The sequence below is a fragment of the Carassius carassius genome, chromosome 34 (genome assembly GCF_963082965.1).
Source record: "Carassius carassius chromosome 34, fCarCar2.1, whole genome shotgun sequence".
Lineage (NCBI taxonomy): Eukaryota > Metazoa > Chordata > Actinopteri > Cypriniformes > Cyprinidae > Carassius > Carassius carassius.
The window spans coordinates 7645576-7667719 of NC_081788.1; the positions used below are offsets into that span (position 1 = coordinate 7645576).

Consider the following 22144-nt stretch of genomic DNA (forward strand, 5'->3'; position numbering starts at 1 on the left):
TACAGTCCAGTCCCACCACCGCTCCAGTGTCCATGCCATGATCCAGGTCCTGTTCCCCTTCACGGACCTGGCCCTCCATCCCTTCCCCTGTTCTGCCCTCGCTCCACCAACCCTCCTGGACATTTGGCTTTTTGTTTGGGTTGGGGTGGGTGTTATATTTGGGCATCTGGAGCCTCTCTTAAAGGGGGGATATGTAAAAACCCAGCAAAACATGGCACTCCCATTGAAAACAATTGAAAAATACGCTATAATATGCTAACAAAAAAAAAACACTTTGGTGGATACGCGGCCTTAGCACTACTGTAAGAATCTGATGGCATGATATACATATTGTTATTATTGAAAAGGTGCATTGGACTGAGCATGTTTACCTTGGTGCCCAAAAAACCTTTTTGACCCTTTCTTGACCATGTGCAGGCCATTGCAAACACTAAAAAAGGAATTCAGCAAAGAGAGATGATTAATTGCCCATCTTCCTATAAAACACTTTTCTAAATAAGCATCCATTTCAATCAAGAAAAATCCATAAGCGCTTTCAGCTACCCAAACTAGATTTCATATGCTATTGCGTTATGAAATTTGTCAAAGTGCAATTAATAATGCAATGCAAGCACATATGCTTTCACAGAATGGGTTCTATAGCAGATATTATTGTAAACTGTTTTTACTAGGGTTTGGGTTTGGCTTAGCATAGCCTAGTTAGTTTTTCTTTGTGTGCTATGCAAACTGAAATGCAAATGTATATCCAAATAGTATTTATTGCCTTGTCTTCTACAAAAAGTTGTTTATTTTCTGTGAGCTACTGTCAATGAGGAATAACTGTTAAAGCTGTTAAAGTTATCCTAACGGCCCAAATGTTTAGCAATTTAAATTTAACAAACCTGTCAAAAGCATTGAAACAGACAATATTATGCATCTGTCATTGTGTGTGTGTGTGTGTGTGTGGTTATTGTATAAGTCATAGAGGACTTCTGATAAGACTTTTGGAGCCAGACTGTAGACACAGTGCAGCAGACAAAACGATGACTGAGCAGATACTGAGGAGGACTGGTAATCTCTCTCTCTCTCTCTCCCTCACTCACTCACTCACTCACTTACTCACACACACACACACACACACACACACACGTTTTGTGAAAAGTGGGGACATCCCATAGGCGTAATGGTTGTTTTATTGTAGAAACTGTATATTCTATGGCCCTTCACCAACCCTACACCTAACCCTAACCCTAACCCTCACAGGAAACTTTGTGCATTTTTACTTTCTCAAAAAAACTCATTCTGTACGATTTATAAGCGTTTTGAAAAATGGGGACATGGGTTTGTCCTCATAAGTCACCCTCTCCTTGTAATACCTGTGTCATACCCATGTCATTATACAGAGTTGTGTCCTGATATGTCACAAAAACAAGAGCACACACACACACACACACACACACACACTAACACTTTTGGTTCTTTTAAATTCTTCACGCCTTTAGAATTCAAGTCTGTAAAGGAGACTGCATGGGGCAAGTTGTCACATTTAACTTATTACTCTAGTGATTATTTCTCAGGGTAGGTTTATGTTCATATACACTTAAAAAGTTTGTGAGTTTTATTCCACAAGGATGCATTCAATTGATTAACACTGATGAAAAAATACTTTTACACTGTTAAAAAATAATTAAATGCTGTTCCTCTGAACTTTACATTAATCAAAGAATCCTGGTTTTCACTAAAATATTAAGCAGCGCAACTGTTTTCAACACTGATAATAAACAGAATTGTTTCTTGAGCATCATATTAGAATGATTTCTGAAGGATTATGCAACACTGAAGACTGGAGTAATGATGCTGAAAATTCAGCTTTGCATCACAGGAACAGATTACATTTTCAAATATATTAAAATAGAAAACCATTCTTTTAAATTGTAATAATATTTCACAATAATACTATTTCTACTGTATTTGTGACCAAATAAAGAACCTGATTGAATGAGGCAGGTTTTAAAACATTTAAGACAAGGTGAACAAGGTGTTTTAAACCAATATACAAAACAACAGACATAGAAAACATTTGTGTAATTCAACTTGTGACCTTGGAATTTCTGCGATAAAAACTCAGTGACAACTATAGCCGCAGTCACTCCATGCCGTGTCTGTTTAACTTTTGCTCATGCTTTACTTGAACACAAATATGGATGAAGAATTATTTGTTTATTCAGTCTTATAACTCACCCCCAAATCAGTCACCTTTTTATTGAATGGAGGAAAGCAGTGCAAAACGTATTTTTGTGTGTTCAATGCACAAACGTCATACGGGTTTGAAATGATATGAGATGAATAAATGATGACAGAATTGTCACTTTTAGGTGAACTATTTCTCTCTTTTAAGAGGGCATTTGTGGTACTGCGATCATTCCCTGAGGGCAACGTCTATAATCAATCTTCTCCTTCCATACCGTCAGCTATAGATCTGTTTCTGCAAACACTACCTGGTCACTTTACTTTGTTAACAGGCTAACACGCAGCTAATTCAAAGTAAAACAGGAGTGAACAGATGAAAGTGCAGAGAGACGAGGAGGTGAGAGAGAGAAGAAGGGTGAAAGAGTAAAAGATTGGTGTAGATGATGGCAAGTTTGGGGCTTTGTTTATAACTGAGATGAAGTGGACCATCACAAAAGGAGACAAGCAGAGGCTGGAGGAGTGATAGAAAGACCGATTAAAGGAGAGAAAAAGAGCGAGAATGAGGACAAAGAGCCGTAGTTACATTCCTGTACTGAGCTTAGACTAATACAAAAATGCTGAAGAAGTCTGTGTTGTCTGTCTACTGAAACATATCTCACTGTATGCATAGCAACTAGTCTGAGCATAACTTCAATATCAGTCCATTTGAGGCCAGGACAATCTGTTGGGGTTAAAAAGGAGTATTGAAACAACGCTATCGGTGCCCCCATCTCCATAACATGCTACACTTAGCCTTGAGTGATGCTTTGAGTGATGCAAAAGATGAGAAGTTGGCAAGGTGATGAAACAACAAACAAAACAATCTGTCACCATACAGAAGCAGCACCGATCATAACTGAGAAAGTTCACTGTGATAAACTATATTTACTATGAAACCTGATGTATATAAGGTGTATATAAAACTATATTTTTCAATATTAGTAAATGTGGTTCTGTGCACACACAAGTCAGTTATAAACAGATTTGCCCTCTACCGGGGGTTGTACTGAACTTTTAAATGAATCATGAATCTGCCATTTTTAGTGTTGCCAGTAAATGAGCATTACAGAAAAAGTGTAAATCACAAAAATAACGTCTTTAATCAAAAACTTGTCTCCTCTGTGTCTCTCCACATCACTGTAGTGCCATTTTGGAGAATATCTGCAAACTGCGTTCTTTATTCTGTGTCAGTTTGTTTGTACATTATTTAATGTTTGTTAATGATTTATAAATGAAAGTTATTATAAAGTGTTACCTTCTCATCTCACTCTAACACAGGTAATTAGAATACATCACAAACTGTACGGTTTTTATATTTCACGGCATTTATTCAGATAGTTTGAACTCCAAAAATTTACCAATTCTAAGACATTTATCTATAGTAATAATAATGCTTACCTTATGTAGGAAGAACCACGTTTAATTATATGAACTGGACTGTATTAGTGTTTCTAGATACTTAATGATTGAAAATAAAATGGTTTGCGTGTTTATGCATACAGTATGTGCGTGTTTCACAGAATTCGGGAGAGAGAAATAAATTCATGCCAATTGAATCCATGACAGATGTTAGACTGGCACACGCACACACAATACCACCCATTTTGTGTTTCTAAAACTGAATTCACACATAATCCCAAATTTCCTGCAACATTCCAGCATGGTTTCCATTCTCTCTGTGAGACAATCTGTCCAGACACCCTTATTACACAACACATGTGTGCTTCCTATTTTAGTATCATGGCCCTGTTCTACAAATCTCTAGAACATTCTTTTGGTTAATTTAAGTTGTAACAAACAATTTCAAAATTACAATTTTACATTCTGCATACATGTGTAAACATTGATGTTTAGAGATCAAACTGAATGAAGAGAATTATGCAAGCTCTCATAAACAGGGTGGATCTCACATTCAACCCAACCTAAAAGAACCAGGACAAGCCAATAACAAATCTTGAGCTCCATCATGTGAAACACTCCGGAGTTGTGTGAATCACACCATGAGATCAGGTTGCGTTGTGTGTCTTGTTCTCTTGTCTGCTGTGTTTTTGTGCTCCAGCCTTCTGGCTGTGCCTGTGGGCCTCTCCTATATTGTTGCCCTACACCAAGCACCACTTTTCCAGCCTCCCATCTGGGCTCTGGGGGTGGGGTTGCTTTCTTGAAGCTGCGGGGAGGTTTTTTGTAACAGCTTTAATTGTGTAGGTGAGGCCATTCTTAAAGTGTAGCAGCTAATTGGCTGTAAATGAGTCCATCTGCTTTGATTTGGAGGTGAGTCTGCAGTTCTCATGGTCTTTCATTCTCTCCAGTCTCCACACTTGGCTCTTCCTGCCAGATCGGCATGGGCATTACGAGCTATATGAAATTCAAAATGATTCAAAAGAATGTTATTAAAATATATATATATATAAATATGAAATTCCAGTTTCACTCTTAAATACATGATGTGGAAGTAAAATGAGTTGCAAACACCACTTCACGTTGACTCTCACAGTGCATTATGGGTATTATCTAGCCGTTGAGCGTACATCGGTTGTACGCTTGTTATTGCAGTGCATTATGGGATTAAATGAGTGCACCTGATAATGCCCGCTATCATTTTAGACACCATTACAAATGGATGTCCCCTCAGATAGTGCTCTGTTTAAGAGTACGGAGGTGATTTCGGACATAGCCCTAGGTTTCTAATTATTCCCTTGTTTGTAATCATGGTTACTGACTATATTCCAAACCTGTTTCTAGTTCAGTCGTTGTCATTCTCTGCACTTATACTCCTGATTTTCTTCTGTTTGATTTTCTTCTATCTCTTCTGCACAATCCGTCAAGCACATCTTACCAGCAAACATACACTCATTCACATCCTTCTCTTCACTCATTGAGGCAGAAGTCTCCAAACTCATCCTTTCTAATCATCCTTCTACTTGTCCGCTTGATCCTATTCCATCTCATCTCTTTCAAGCCATTTCTCCTGCAGTTGTACCTGCACTCACTCACATCATTAACATAACCCTCAACACATAAGTAAAACTGTCCGATCCTGCAGATTTGCTTTATTCAACATCAAGAAGATCAAGCCCTTTCTTTAGTTACATGCTGCACAACTACTTGTTCAAGCACTTGTTCTGTCCAGGCTGGACTATTGCAATGCCCTCTTGGCAGGTCTTCCAGCCAATTCTATCAAACCTTTACAATTAATCCAGAACGTGGCAGCAAGATTCATTTTTAATGAGCCAAAAAGAATACACGTCACACCTCTGTTTATCAATTTGCACTGGCTACCAATAGATGCTCGCATAAAATTCAAGGCATTGATGTTTGCCTACAAAACCACCACTGGCCCTGCACCCGTATACCTAAATGTATTACTTCAGATTTATGTGCCATCTAGAAGCTTGCGTTCTGCAAGTGAACATTGTTTGATTGTGCCATCCCAAAGAAGCACAAAGTCACTTTTACAGATTTTTACATTAAATATTCCCTCCTGGTGTAATGACCTCCCCAACTCAATCCGAGCAGCTGAGTCCTTAGCCATCTTCAAGAATCGGCTTAAAACACATCTCTTCCATCTTTATTTGACCCTCTAACTTTAGCACTCACTATTCTAACTCTATTCAATTCTAATCTACTTTGCCCAAGCAAAATCTCAGTGAAAGAAATTTTTGTTTTTTAAATATTATCTTCAAATTTGAAACACAACTTGTTTAGATTTAGGGCTTTGCTTTTCTCACAGTTTTAGAGTAAAAAATGTCTTTGAACAATCTAATGGAAATCTTCGTGGAGTCCTTATTGCTGGCTGTAATTTTCGGATTGCTGTCATCTTATCACCATCTAACAACCAGTGTGAGTTTCCTGTTCGCCTCTCTAACTCTTATCACTCCATCATGTTAACAGACAGCTCATGCAGCTTCTGTTTCACATGGGAAACAGGTTGAGAGTTTGATCTAAGCATGCAATACCTGGAGAAAGCTATCCGTTAGCATTCCCATTCATCTCATTCAAAAATTACTTTCTCACCACTTGGAGCCGGACTCCCCCTGGAAGTATGGGATTTAAATCCTGCCATGATTTAAAACTGAAAATAAAGTTCAGAAAGGTTGAAACTAAGTGTTCGAAAACTCAAAATCTTACAAAAAAAAGTTTTGCAAGATCGAAAAATAAGATTTGCAAGCTTGCAAAGTGTAAAAAAATAAAAATATCTCAGTTTCAAATTTGTCAGTGTTCTCCCACTGTATTAGATTGTTTTCCAGGTTTGAAACCTTGTAAATGGTGATCTGAAGACTGGTGTGCGAATGCGTGAAAATGTTTTTTGAAACTCTGAAAACAGACCTTTGCAGGCTTGCAAAGTGGTAAAAAAAATAAATCTCTTCAAACATAATTTTGTTAAACCAGACAAGGTGCCAGCACTAGCCTACCAGCACAAAAAAAACACATTTAGCTAAATATTTACCAAAATTAATCAATTTCAGGCCCCAGAAGGAAAAAAAAGCTTATAAATAACATTTCATTTAATAAGGCACATTTTTTCAATAAAACCTTTTTAAAAATTATGATTTTGTAATTTGTAATCATTATGTGAAATTCGCTACAGGACCAACCCCCCGCCCCCCAAAAAAGAAACTGAGTTGAGGAAAGTGAGTTGTTCGCTGCGTGAGCTGAGCGTACGTATATACCGATGCACCGCCGGCCTATCAGTGGTAAACTCAGTGGAAACCGGCAATTGTACGGTGAATTCCCGCGACAAGTTGGTAACCTTTTTTACATTTTAGGACCGTTTATTTTGCGTATCCTGTGCGCTTTTGTCATTGGCAGAGCAGTCGGTCAATCCCACCTTTCCAGTAAATGCGACTTGTGATTGGACTGTACGTCAACAGACAGCAAAGCATTGGCCAAGAGCAGAAGGCCTCCCTCCAGGTTTTTTTTTAGTTGCGAGGTTGCGAAGCTTCATTTTCGCTCAGTCTGTGTTTCAGAGTTTCAGAGCAGAGCTGCGTGACAACGCTGCCACAAATCATGTGAGTCGCAAGCTCGCAACTGTGTGGGCGTATCTCCGCAAAGTGGGTCTTGTAAACTCAGCTTTGAAAAAATTGTCTGCAATAGGAGTGCAAATGTACTGTAATGTAATAAGTTTCGCCCTTTCGAACCTCAGTTTTCATAGTTTCAAAACTTTTTTTCACCTATTCGCACACCAGTTTTCAGATCACTATTTACAAGGTTTCAAATCTTGAAAGCAAACTATACAATGGGAGAACAGTGACAAAAATTAGAAACTCCGAAAAAATGATTGCACAACACCATAAAAAACAGTGTTGCACTTCTGAAGAAGGAAAACTCAAAAACAAAATTATGTTTGAAGAGATTTTTTTTACCACTTTGCAAGCCTGCAAAGCTCTGTTTTCAGAGTTTCAAAAAACATTTTCACACATTCGCACACCAGTTTTCAGATCACCATTTACAAGGTTTCAAACCTGGAAAACAATCTAATACAGTGGGAGAACACTGATAAATTTGAAACTCTAAAAAATTATTTACGCAACATCGTAAAAAAAAATGTTGCAGTTCTGAAGAAGGAAATCTCAAAAACAACATCATGTTTGCAGAGATATTTTTATTTTTTTACATTTTGCAAGCTTGCAAATCTTATTTTTCGACAAAACTTTTTTTTTTGTAAGATTTTGAGGTTTCGAACACTTAGTTTCAACCTTTCAGAACTTTATTTTCAGTTTTGAATCATGGCAGGATTTAAATCCCATATGGAAGTACATGATTTGCTCACAAGTGACATCTTAATGACATTACCATACTTTGACAACAGTATTTGGAAAGAATATATAAACAGAGGTTGAAACACTGTCAGTGGTGCCAAATGTGTTGACCATGTGATGTGTGGGCTAACTGAGAGGACACACTTATTGTGTACTGCTGTCTATTAAAAATGAAGCAGCATGAAGCCCGCTGGAGTGTTTAGGAGTTAACAGCTTAAAGAGCGGGATGATTATTATATAACCTCTTCACATACAGAAGCACTCATAATTGCTAATGGGATTTCTCATTAGTTTAACATGTATAAATTTTTTAGACGTTTGTTAAGCCAAGCATTATTAGTTTTTCAAAACCCACTAACCCTTAGTTCTAATGTATCCCACAGATATGAATGACATCTCAAATTGTGCAAACTGTTAAAGTGAGATATGCTTTTACTTTTCTAAGTGATCAGATTTACTTGGCAAATTTGCTTGACCTAGAACCATAGAAATTGCATAGCCAAGTACTCACAACCACTCAAAACAACAGCTACATATCAACCACTCAGTACACCCTAGCCACTAAATAGTAATGTACTAACAATAAAAGCAACCATCAAGAACACCCTGACAACGTACTAGCAACCACTCAAAACACCTTAGCAACCACCTAGCAAGCACTCAGAACAGCCTAGCATTGTCTTTCATGAACAATTTTAACACTTTCTATTTTCAAAAAAACGTACCATCTAATTGGGTGTTAAGATTTCAAATGTGTTGTATTAGTCAGTGTGAATGGTGTATGTAAATTGTTTGTTGTTTTTATCTAAACTGTAGCCAAACTTTTTTTTTTGCATTCCTTAGCAGTTATAAAATCAAGTGGCAAGAAGCTTGTGCAAGCCAAAGATTCTCCTGAAAATGTCCCTAGGTTCCGTTAAACCTGGTCCATAATAAAATAAAGGGTTTGGAGATCAATAAAAGCTTTTTCCACCAAAGGATCCCCGATTTCCCCTTAACTACCCAAACTGCTGGTCCTGCTGGGCCCACAGATATAAAGGTACAGCATCAATGCCTGCAATCTACCAGGCGGGCTCTTTGTGTGTGTGTGTTTGGTAGTAGAGCATGAGAGTTTTATCCTGCAAGCAGACAATAATTGGGATGCCACCAGTTTGCATCAATTCTGTGCTGTAGGGGACAAAACGGGACCATTTAATGTGCTTCAGAATAATCAAAGAAAAAAGCTTGTCCTTTGTATGGGCCGGTGTGTGTGATTGAATGGCAGAAGGATAGTTGGCGACCAAGAAAGAGCTGTGTCTTTTCATGCTGGGAGGGGATCGGACCATAAGGTGCGTTCGGCATTTTAAATGACTGGAAGATTCAGTGTAATTTCTTCCATTCAGTGGCCTGGCTTCACACTGCGAGAGTAATGGAGGCCTGAGAGAGCGTCTGGATGACCGCTACTGTCCTGCTGCTCCGGTGAAGAGGAGTGGGACGCTGGGTAATCGCACACACCAATCCTATGTTAGCTCTCCTGCAGTCACCTTCAACTCACTGTCAACACCAGAGTGAACAAGGAAGAGTCCAGTTTTATGCAAGTTTTACTTTTGCAAATTTACACTGAATAGTGAAGGTCTTTGGACAAACATTCGGACTGTGTCCAAAAGCCTTGAAACATAACTTTATTTTTGTCTAAAATAAGCACCTTCAACAAACTGCGTTTTCGTATTAAGACTCATTTCCAGATAATATGAAATGATAATAAAATGATATAATTTTTAATGATATAAAAGTATACACTGATGAGCCAAAACATTATAATCACTCATAACTAAAGTGCATATTGTAAATTTTCTCCTAACAAGGTCACATGTGAAGGTCTGTTTAATTTATAAAGTTGGGATACTTGGATTTAAATCCACATCATGTGAAAAATGAAAGATGAAAAAAAAAAGTAAAAACATAAAATTAAGATAAAAAGACTACAGATAAAAATAATAAATGTCTTCTCCTCAAAATCAGTTGGTTTAAGTCTAGTACTCTACTCAGACTTGACAAGGTAGACTCAGAACCAACACTAGTAATTCATATGGTCAATGTGTTGGTGCAGGAGAAATGGGCAGGAACAAAGATCTAAATGGCTTTGACAAATTGTTGTGGCCAGACAACTGTATCAGACCAACTGTGAAACTGCGAGACTTGTTAGGTGCTCCTGGTCAGCATTTGTGAGAACCTACCAACAGTGGTCCGTGGAGAGTCAAACCAGAAACTGGAGACAGATTGTAGGGCATCCAAGACTCATCGATGGTAGAAGGTCTGTGGAGACAGTTTTAATGATGGGTCTGTGTAGGTGCAGACTGGTCAGCGTGCCCATGATGACCCTTGTCCACAGCTGAAAGCCCCTAGAATAGGCACACAAGCAATGGAACTGGACCTTGGAAGATGGAAGAAGGTCATCTGCTCTGATGAATCCTGTTTTCTTTTTCATCACGTTTACTTGGATGTAATGGCACCAGGACACACTGTGGGATAAATTTGTCGAGGGACATTCATGCTCTGAACAATGTTCCTGTTTCCGGCCATTCGTGTGGACATCAGTCTGACACATGCCACCGACCTAAACTTCATTGCAGACCAGTTAAACCCTTCATGGTATGGTATTCCCTGATGGCAGAGGCCTCTTTCAGCAGGATATTGTGCACTGCTACACTGCACACATTCAGGAATGATTGCACATCTGTGCTGGACCAACCAGTCCAATCCATGGTAGCTCGACTTAACTCACAACTTAAGGACACGAAGGATCTACTGCTAATGTCTTGGTGTCAGACCGCTACACACCTTCAGGGGTCTGGAGAGTCCACCACTCAGCAGGCCCAACAACATATTAGACAGATGGTCGGTTTTAGCTAATCTGTGTATGTTTGAAGAATACAAGTGCACATTCAGTAAAATTAAGCTCACTTCTTTTTCACAAGGGGTTTGTTTCAAAGTAGCTTCCCGTGGCAAGAGCTCTTTTTCTATCAGGTGCTATGTGTATTTCAATCGCAGATGTTTGGGCTGACCTGTGCCTAGCCCTTATACTACCTCCCCATTTCTCATCTTTTAAACATTACATTTCTCTTTCATTCTCTTGTTCCTGCTCTTAATGTGTCAATAGGAAGACTTAGCTATTGTTTGAGCTTAGTGCTTGAGGCCTAGTGAGGCCATTAGCCTAGCAGCAAGTCTCAAACCACTAAATTACCCTCTTTCTCTTTCTGTCTCATCCCTATTTTTAAAGTAATGACACAAGGAAAATTTCCCCTCTTTTCTTCCGTTCAATGCCATACTCCAATTTAAGAAGAGAGTGATTTCAGAGGGAAAAAAGATGAACTGTGAGAGGCAGGGGTTTAAAATAAGTGATAGGTGTATGAGGAGGAGGGAAATTGGAGGCGCCATTGGCACAATACAATAAAAACATCCTGTTATTTGCAGTGACTCCCTGCTCTTCTCTGTATCAAATCAGACATGCTCAGCCGGTGAGGTGTACTCGCTCATTCTTTTATACCCTCCTTTCTTTCCCTCCCTCTGTGTCACAAAAATATTATTGATGTCTGCTAACCCATTTCAGAAATCACAGTAAATGAAAAAGGGTGCATACAATAAAATCATTAAAGCTATGCAATGCATTTAAAAATGTTATATAGTCTTCAATAACATTACCCCTAAATGGTGCATTAGATTCTATGTAAAGTGGTAAATAAGGTCCAAAGTTGTCCCTTTATTGGTATTGCTCCAATGAGCGGCTGTTGTACACATAAAAAGGTACAATTTGTGAGCTGTAGATTGTGTGCAATTCTGTAAGATCCTGTGCTGTTTACATGACGATAGACTATATGCCACTGTCTTATTCAGATTTCTATGAACTAGAATATTGGCATATATAAAATATAAAGCCACCCAGTGTTGCTATGTAAAATTCAGCCAGTTTTAGGCCTGCAGTTCTGCAGTCAGTGCGCTGAGCCAGAGTCTATCTAGGCTAATAAAGAAGGACATGCCGGTGCAGTTGTGTCATTCAGTCCCGAAACTGAATTATCCTGATTTAGAGCAGAGAGAGTACTAACATGAGGTAAAACAATGAACGATATGAGCCCAATATGAGAGAAAGCTGATGACACAAGAGCTGGGGAGCAAGGTTTAAACATGCAGCAGACCCACACACCTCCCAGACTGTCCCACACTCAGCAGTGAGAGCAAGCTGAGGCTTTGATCTCTATCTTAGCTGCTGCAGGAAATGAGCTCCGTATTAAAATCCTCCATGACACACGACCCCAGAGCTGAGCACAGCACGCTGTAAAAACAGAAACACAAGTCCCTCGCGCGCACACACCGACACATCTGAGCACCCTACACTCCACAGGAAATTAAAAACCTTTTAAAATTAGCCGTAAACCACCGAGGCTCCGAAATGAGAAAATAATCACTGATTGTTCGCAGCGTTTTAAAGTGTACCAGTGATGAATTTGACGACTGCTCTCAGTCTTTTGCTCCTGATGACTTCTTTTTGTCGTGCACTCTCACAGTATTTTCCAAAACGATATGCAAAAAAAAAAATAATAAAAATAATTAAGCCACTTTGCAAATAAGGGTAAATCATTTAAATACGGAAGGTAATAGTTTTAATAAATAGATACTAATAAGAGAGTCCAGTTTAGTTCAGAAAGGACCCTTCAGAACAATGTGCAGTGCAAAATTTCACAATATAACATAATTTGAAACGTTGAATAAATAACTAGATATTTTTTAATTATCATATAAAGTTGTTTTAGTAACATTTAGGCACAGTGTAGCATATCAAAATTGTGTTTCATGCTGAATACAGACTAGTGCACTTGAAATCAGTCTAGTCTTTATCTGCCCTGTATTAAATAGTAATTAGCCTACTTGAAAAGCTCTGCGAGTGATCTACATATTCAGAATATTAATGATTCATTAATTATCACAGTTTAAAATGCATTCAGTGAATCATTCACACACATGGTAGCAGCATCTAATCATTTCTGACAAAAGAATACAAAGACTTTGGACTGGTTTTGCAGGCCATGTGAAGCCATAGTGTGAAGCCCTTATTATAAATAAGTATAACAATGCTCCCTAGTGGTCATTAGATGTCTAGTTAGAGGAGTTTATTTGAGGATTTTATTGGTTCTTTTAAATTAAAAACATCCAATCACGGCATGCACTGCCTCAGATATGAAGATGTTTAATCAATATATGTATGTGAGTAGGCTATTTAATGACTATAAACCTTGACAGAAATGAAAAACGAGGATATAAGAGATTAAAGAACGTTCAGTAGACTGCGATGTTAAAGAGCATAGCGATTGTTCAGATGACAAAACGTCTTTCCTGAAAAGTATTTCAATATTTATTTATTTATTTATTTTATTTTTTTTAATTTGTGAAAATTTCCTGATCTGGGACCTTTACAGTGCATGCCATTGTCTATCCCTCACAACCTCGTTCATCTGCATTTAATTTAATGTGGCGTCTAACATACAGTAGCCTACAAAATATTAAAGCCAGTGGCCGCTGCAAACAAATGCAACTTCATTTTGTTAATTTTTGTGGACGTATGAAGCCTATCAAGCTTGAAAAGTTTTTCATACTATATTTATTTAAGGAAATTGACATTTGCATTCATACTTTGTTATATAGGCTAATGTAAAGATGTTCAAACATTTAAAAATGTGACTTAAGTATAAATCTGGGAGTCCATGTATTTGAATAATTATTTTTACATTTAGATTTAAGTCTGCATTGTTTGCAGGATTTGAAATTAACTTTTTAATTATCAAGCAACATTTGCTACTAAATTAAAACAAACTAATTCTCAGAACTTCTAGTTATTGAAACAAAAATATCAGAAACAAACCAAATGATAAACCAAAGATTATCACTGCTTACATTTAAAACCTTAAATAATAATAATAATAAAACTTCAGTGACTTCTCTTATAAAATATAATTTATTCCCTTAATTTCTTAATGTATTTCTTTATTTTTGTAACTTTAAAAACAATTTATTCTTTTTGAAAGCATGACACTTCTAGTACAGTGTGGGAGGACATCATTTATGAATCATAACCCACAGTAATTGGCTAGTGAGTGTATTCTTCTCAATTTTAAGAAGAACCTCCAAATTAAAAGCTGTAAAAACAGTTTATACCTCTTCATAATGTATAGCTCAATTGCAATGTAAAGTAGCCTGATATTACTCTGGAAGCTCTAGACAAACACACCGAACTCTTTTCTGAACACTCCTGCATGTGGAGTATTTATAGTTGTACCCATGCAGGAGTCCGATGACAGTTACAGACAAGGGAACTAAATATGGTCTGAGCCGAACAACAACAGGCACATGTAAATCTCATAAACACTGGCTGATTAGAGAATCTCGGTTGTACGCTGTCCTTCTGTCAGATGTTGACTAATCCTGATTGTTTAGTTGTGTGTAGTGTCATGATTCACATCTGCAGAAGGGCTTTTGCTGCAGTGTGCTGCAGTTTGATAGTTCCTTTCACCGGATTATTGTAATGCAATAATCTGGAAATTTTTGCTTTTGAATAATTTGCTAGTTAATTTTTTGCCAGGTAAACTGGTTTAATTTCCTTGAATGTTGCTTAGAACACTGAGATCAATGACAAGTAAGAGTGTCCATGATATAGAAAAGAATAAAAACCTTTTTTTTATTATTATATTATATATATTATTTTTATGTAAAAACATGTGCCAAGTTATTAGAAATTCAATCTTTAAATTCCTGTTTTATATAGTTTTCTGCAATGCATGTGCATATACCGGTATGCATCTCATCATTTTCAATAAATAAATGAATAAATTATATATATATATATATATATATATATATATATATATATATATATATATAATTAAATATACTTTTCAAGGTATAAAAAGTTGTGTATAAAAAGTTACGTAATTATGTAATTCTTGAATATTAGGGTTATATTACAACTATACAACTATATCACAACCTAAGCAAATATATATATATACATATATACATACATATATATATATATATATATACACATAAAAGTTTTCAATAAATTAATAAAAAAAAATCTAAATGTATTTTAATATAGAAATTTACATAATTGACCCTGAGAAATAATGCAGTGGTTTTGCAGTGGATTTTTAAAAAACAAGGTTTTAATTTTTCAAAATTCAGAGGAAGTGAAAAGCTCTTCATGCAACCGCTAGGGGTCCTCCGCAAACTTCCAGGAGGCCCCGGTAAGTAGGCCTAAGTCCTGAAATTAATATAATATAATCTAAATCAAAATGCCTAAAAAACACTGAGATGTTAATATTTAATTACTTCAATACTCATTTATTCATACCAATTATAACAAAAGTGGAAAAGGGTTGGTCAGAAAGGTCATTGACATTGACACTGTAGATTAACCTGCCAGTTGAGGGCAGATGGTTGTAATTCCAGATAATGGGACGGTCAGATAAAGCTGTGATTGGACGAGGCCAGAACAGTCCTGACTCATTGGTGCGTGAGGTGATCTGATGGCATATGACTTTATCACTTTGTGACGGCCAAACCAGGCGTCCCGGTGGGCCCAGCACCATCACGTGCCACGGCCGCTCTGCGTCACACTGGAGATGAGCTGCTCACTCGCTTCCCATCTTCTTTTGCTGCTGGCCGCGTGTTTTCCTGGACGTGATGTCCCGAACGTCCTGCTCGACCCTCGTTTCCATTCTGGGTGAGCACTTTGCACCCACATGACTTAGAGAGCTCACAGGAGGTCTCTTCTCGTTAAGCCTCAGGACCCATTTGGTTCCATTCTGAATCATTCTGATTTATTATTGTCGCCAATGCTAGTTGAATCAGGTGTTTCAAAAATACTGGAGTAAAATCTGGGCTTGCAAGATGTTTCAAGAAGTTTCCTGCAGATCTGGAACAGCACATTTAAATATTTTTGAACATTAGATTGTGCCATTAGTGTAATGCACTGTAACAAATCCATTTTCCCGCAAAATAAGCACAGAAAATGCACAAATGGGGAAAAAAAGACATTGTTTAATATAGCAGCCATTAATAAAGCCATTACACAGTCTTCTGAACCCGGTAAAACATGTAGATTAGGTGAACCAATAAAAGTGGTTCCTGCCATGATTTCAGCAAAAAAAATTACCAAATTCACGGTTTCTTCTATTTAATCTTCATGGGACATATTTTGTTATCATACTTATGATTCCTTTTTTATCATATCTCTTAAGTACAGGAAAATAATCAGAAAGTAGCCTATACGGTGCTGCAGTATCGCCCTTATTTTTACCGTAAGCGCGAATGTGGAAGGCTTACAATTATTTTAGTAATCTTCCAAGTATTTTACCTTTACAAAAACAGTCCCTTATATACTGCTGATATTGCAAACCGGCATTTGTTATCATATCATATCATATAATTTATTTATTTTGTAATCAAACACACTGGTTTGTTTTACCGTTTAGTGCACAAGCAATTTTTAATTATTTACTGGCGATTAATCACTCGGAAACCTCGCACATTCGCAGAAAATATCTTACTTTTGCGTTGAAAAATTAAGGTGGATACTTATATTATAATTATTTTGTTAATATCTAATATTGTGTACTGCTCTCAGTCAGGTTTTATCAGAAGCAGAATCTTGCAGATCACGTGATGAGGGTCTGCTGCTGGTCTCTCTGCTTCTGCTGAGGGAGGACGAGAAGAAACAGAGACCACAGCGCCATCTGCTGAGAAGATGTAATAAGGACACTCACGAGTCGTTTGTGTGGTTTGTGGTAAGATTAAGATAACGTATTTCAGTATTATTACTTATAAAGCCCTGAATGGTTTAGCACCTCAGTATTTGAATGAGCTCCTTTTACATTATAATCCTCTACGTCCGCTACGTTCTCAAAACTCAGGCAATTTGATAATACCTAGAATATCAAAATCAACTGCGGGCGGCAGATCCTTTTCCTATTTGGCGCCTAAACTCTGGAATAACCTGCCTAACATTGTTCGGGAGGCAGACACACTCTTGCAGTTTAAATCTAGATTAAAGACCCATCTCTTTAACCTGGCATACACATAACATACTAATATGCTTTTATTATCCAAATCCGTTAAAGGATTTTTAGGCTGCATTAATTAGGTAAACCGGAACCGGAAACACTTCCCATAACACCCTATGTACTTGCTACATCATTAGAAGAATGGCATCTACGCTAATATTTGTCTGTTTCTCTCTTGTTCCGAGGTCTTCGTGGCCACCGGATCCAGTCTGTGTCCAGATCAGAGGGTCACTGCAGTCACCCGGATCCAGTACGTATCCAGACCAGATGGTGGATCAGCACCTAGAAAGGACATCTACATCCCTGAAAGACAGCGGAGACCAGGACAACTAGAGCCCCAGATACAGATCCCCTGTAAAGACCTTGTCTCAGAGGAGCACCAGGACAAGACCACAGGAAACAGATGATTCTTCTGCACAATCTGACTTTGCTGCAGCCTGGAATTGAACTGCTGGTTTCGTCTGGTCAGAGGAGAACTGGCCCCCCAACTGAGCCTGGTTTCTCCCAAGGTTTTTTTTCTCCATTCTGTCACCGATGGAGTTTCGGTTCCTTGCCGCTGTCGCCTCTGGCTTGCTTAGTTGGGGTCACTTCATCTACAGCGATATCGTTGACTTGATTGCAAATCAAGAAACAGACACTATTTAACTGAACAGAGATGACATAACTGAATCCAATGATGAACTGCCTTTAACTATCATTTTTGCATTATTGACACTGTTCTCCTAATGAATGTTGTTCAGTTGCTTTGACGCAATGTATTTTGTTTAAAGCGCTATATAAATAAAGGTGACTTTGACTTTGACTATTACTAATTTTGAAACTATTGACACTCACTAATTGTTATGTAACTGCTAAGAACACCCCCCCCCCCCCCCAATAATCACCACGTTATCACCATTTGTTTCCAGTTTGAAGGGATGTAATCATGCCAGCCAAAGAGCCGATGATGACCTGATTATTACACTGAAGCTAATGTTCATGGTTAACACTATAGAGTAGACACACATGACTGATGCATTTCTCATGATCTCAAAGACCCTTTGAGACCCTCTAAAATTAATATTCTGTCATTTAGTCACTCTCATGTCATTCCAAATCTGGAAGACTATATTTCTTTTGTGAAACATAAAACTAGATATTTTAAGAAATTTAGTAAACTATAGTTTTCTAGACATACACTTTAGTTTTTTTTTTCTTATTGTCCTTGTTTATACAAACCAATTTATTAAAGAACATTGAATCAATGATCTTCATATGCATATGAATGAATACATAAAAATACAAGATCTAATCCAATTATACATTTTTGGTCACTACCTAACTCCCATTAATGTTATTAAGTTTGATAACTTTAACATTGAGCAAATTTCAAAAAAATAATGTATATATATATATATAAAACCTGTTTATATTGTTCATAACTAGGTTCATATTCAGATGAATTTACACAACTTTAAGTGTTCAAAAGGATTAACCAATATTTATCAAGGTCATATTCATTTTTATTTCATGTTATCAGCACTAGCCTTAATGCACGACTAGGATGGTAAAACTTGCATATGTGGAGGTTATATAATTGGTGACGGTTGAAACTTAAGACTGGTAACGTAAATAAACTTTCTGCATGTGATCGTTTATTTGATGTCTAGAGGCAATCCCAACTGGTTTGACAAGGATCTGTCACTTTATGTGACCAGTGGAGAATGAGGATGGGTTCAGATCATTTCATTCATATTTTCAAAGTGAAAATTAAGGAAATGAAGAGACATTTTAACAGAAGAAGCTTTTAATGACATCTGTACAAACAAGAGGCAAGAACAGAAAAAGAAAATTGAGCTTTGAATATTTTTTCCCTTGTACACGAGCAAAATGATACAGCCTGGAAAACAACACGTATATGAAGAGACTTAAGCCAGCTCTTCCTCTCCCTCCTCCTCAAACTCGCCCTCCTCCTCTGCGGTGGCGTCCTGGTACTGCTGGTATTCGGACACTAGGTCGTTCATGTTGCTCTCAGCCTCAGTGAACTCCATCTCATCCATACCTTCTCCGGTGTACCAATGCAGGAAAGCCTTGCGCCTGAACATGGCCGTGAACTGCTCTGAGATCCTCTTGAACAGCTCCTGGATGGCTGTGCTGTTGCCGATGAAGGTGGCGGCCATCTTGAGCCCACGGGGCGGGATGTCGCAGACGGCTGTCTTGACGTTGTTGGGGATCCATTCGACGAAGTAGCTGCTGTTCTTGTTCTGAACGTTGAGCATCTGCTCGTCCACCTCCTTCATGGACATGCGGCCGCGGAAGATGGCAGCGACGGTGAGGTAGCGGCCGTGACGCGGGTCGCACGCGGCCATCATGTTCTTGGCGTCGAACATCTGCTGCGTGAGCTCCGGTACAGTTAGGGAGCGGTACTGCTGGCTCCCCCTGCTGGTGAGAGGAGCGAAGCCAGGCATGAAGAAGTGGAGGCGAGGGAAGGGCACCATGTTTACAGCCAGCTTGCGCAGATCTGCGTTGAGCTGGCCGGGGAACCTGAGGCAGGTGGTGACTCCACTCATGGTGGCGGAGACGAGATGGTTGAGGTCACCGTATGACGGTGTGGTGAGTTTGAGGGTGCGGAAGCAAATGTCGTACAGAGCTTCATTGTCAATACAGTAGGTCTCGTCTGTGTTTTCGACCAGCTGGTGGACCGACAGCGTGGCATTGTATGGCTCTACTACAGTGTCAGACACTTTGGGCGAGGGCACCACACTGAAGGTGTTCATGATGCGGTCGGGATACTCTTCACGGATCTTGCTGATGAGGAGGGTGCCCATGCCAGAGCCGGTGCCTCCACCGAGAGAGTGGGTGAGCTGGAAGCCCTGCAGGCAATCGCAGCTCTCGGCCTCTTTACGAACCACATCCAGGACGGAGTCCACCAGCTCCGCTCCCTCAGTGTAGTGGCCTTTAGCCCAATTGTTTCCAGCACCACTCTGACCTGTTGCAACAGGCAAAGTATTTAATTTCACGGTTTTACTTTTTTTTATTAAATGGCATTTAAATGAAATTAACAACAATACTTACCAAAAACAAAGTTGTCTGGCCTGAAAACCTGACCGAATGGTCCAGATCGCACAGAGTCCATGGTACCAGGCTCCAAATCCACCAACACGGCACGGGGCACATATTTGCCTCCTATGAGAATACAAAACGTGGTTAAAAAGACACAATGGTTTACCCTCATAAATTTTCCATAACATCTGCGCTCACTTAGTAGTATTGATTTGGACATACCTGATGCCTCGTTGTAATAGACATTGATCCTGTCGAGCTGGAGGTCGCTGTCACCGTGGTATGTGCCGGTGGGATCAATACCATGCTCATCACTGATAACCTCCCAGAACTAAAAAAAAATAATAAATAATATTAAATGACTGGAATTCAGAGGATTGACTGAAAAATTACAAGGTAACAACTAATGACAATGATATCCATGCATGAAAGATTTAAAAGTAACAATGTGTGGATTTATAGGAGTTGAAATATTTCTCTAAAACCATGCTTTTCAAATAACACGCACTAACATGCTGTTTGTCTCCATACAATGGATACAAAGTCCTTTGTACGTCTAATGCGCGCTTTTAAATTTTAAATTAGTTTAGAATGTGTTACAATGTTGCAGACAATAGACGTTCTTTAAACTCCTCCCGCGCAAAACTCGCGCGCGCGGCACGCACGCCGGTTGGCTGAGATCCATTTCCGGCACCGTTACGAACTAATCGATTTATTGGGGCCCATTTTTCTTTTTAAATATATATAAATGTATTTGAATTAGCAAGTCTAAGTTTTCCTTATCCTGTTAATATTTATTGTAATGATAACTTTTTAAAAAATTGCAATGGCTGTGTTTAGACCGTAAGTATCTTTCACTTCCTTTTGTCGCAGTGCAGTGAATCTCACAAAGGGAAACACCAGACAGACAGGTGAGGACCAACAGAAGGAACGAACATTTAAATATTTCTTGAATAACTACTAAATGTCCTAGTCTTCGTTTTACCAAACGTTTAAAAAAAACATTCGGAAAAGGAAGCACAACGCTTATCCTAAATTTAATTCAGATTAGATCAGATCATCCGCTTTAGGCGACTCGTAATTGACTGCACACAATACAGTAACGTTACATGAGATAACATATAAATAGATTCGTTTAACAAATAGCTCAGTAATCTAATATAACGCAGTACGTTAGCTAGTTTTCTATATAACGTTACTCTACATTATAAACCAACAACTATGAGTTTTACAGAAATAAACAGACCTTGGCTCCGATCTGGTTACCGCATTGTCCGGCTTGAAGATGCACGATTTCCCTCATTTTTATTCTTAAGGTAGAAGATATGACAAGGTGGTAAGCCCTTTTCTTTCTTCAACTGGCGGTGGGGTCGGAGACTTCCCCCATATAAATAGAGTGACGGTCCCCGCCCCAGAAACAAGGGTCGTGTATGTATCAGCTCGCGATTAGCTGTCTTTGAAGAGCCCGCCCAGATATGTCCTTCTGCCCAATCACAGTCAAGACCGAGAATGCCGATTAGCCCTCATCGACTGTCAGTCAAAAATTTAAAATCAACGTATGATTTTTTTTTTTTTTACGGCAGTAGGCTACTTTGTTTTTTAAAAAGGGAAAAGAAAATGGTTGACATAGCTGAGAAGCAAGTCCTGTAATTAAGCTGAAAATCGCACACAAAAGCTTGGTTGTTTATGCTTCAGAAATATTATGCGTTCCAAGACTCTCAGCAGCTCAGTTTGATAACAGGAAGGAAGTAAAATGTACAATTATATTTAGAGAAGTCAAGTAATGGCTAAATATCATAACATAAATACACAACTATGTAAGATTCTGTAGAATTTTTAACAAACAAACAGTGTTTTTTTCTAAAATTTCTCTGTGTTAAATCAAAGTGATTAAACATTAATGTTAATTTTTCCTGCATTTTCTACAGTAGACACTGTTTAGTGGCTTGGTAGCAAATATTGGCCTCTTCATTTGACTCCTTCCTCTGTTTTCCAGTTATGGTATATACTTAAATTCTGCCCACTTGACATAAGAAAAGAGTGAGCGGA

At 38.3% G+C, this 22144-nt stretch overlaps 1 protein-coding gene across 1 annotated transcript; it reads right to left on the minus strand.

Annotated features, from left to right (window-relative positions):
* Positions 1 to 18821: 18821 nt before the first annotated feature.
* On the minus strand, positions 18822 to 21498 carry LOC132115414 (tubulin beta-1 chain). The gene is made up of 4 exons (XM_059523879.1): positions 21342 to 21498; positions 20318 to 20426; positions 20108 to 20218; positions 18822 to 20021 (listed from the first exon to the last, which is right to left on the minus strand). The coding sequence occupies exons 1-4, from the start codon at positions 21396 to 21398 to the stop codon at positions 18961 to 18963; spliced, it is 1338 nt and encodes a 445-aa protein (XP_059379862.1). The 5' UTR covers positions 21399 to 21498; the 3' UTR covers positions 18822 to 18960.
* Positions 21499 to 22144: the final 646 nt, after the last annotated feature.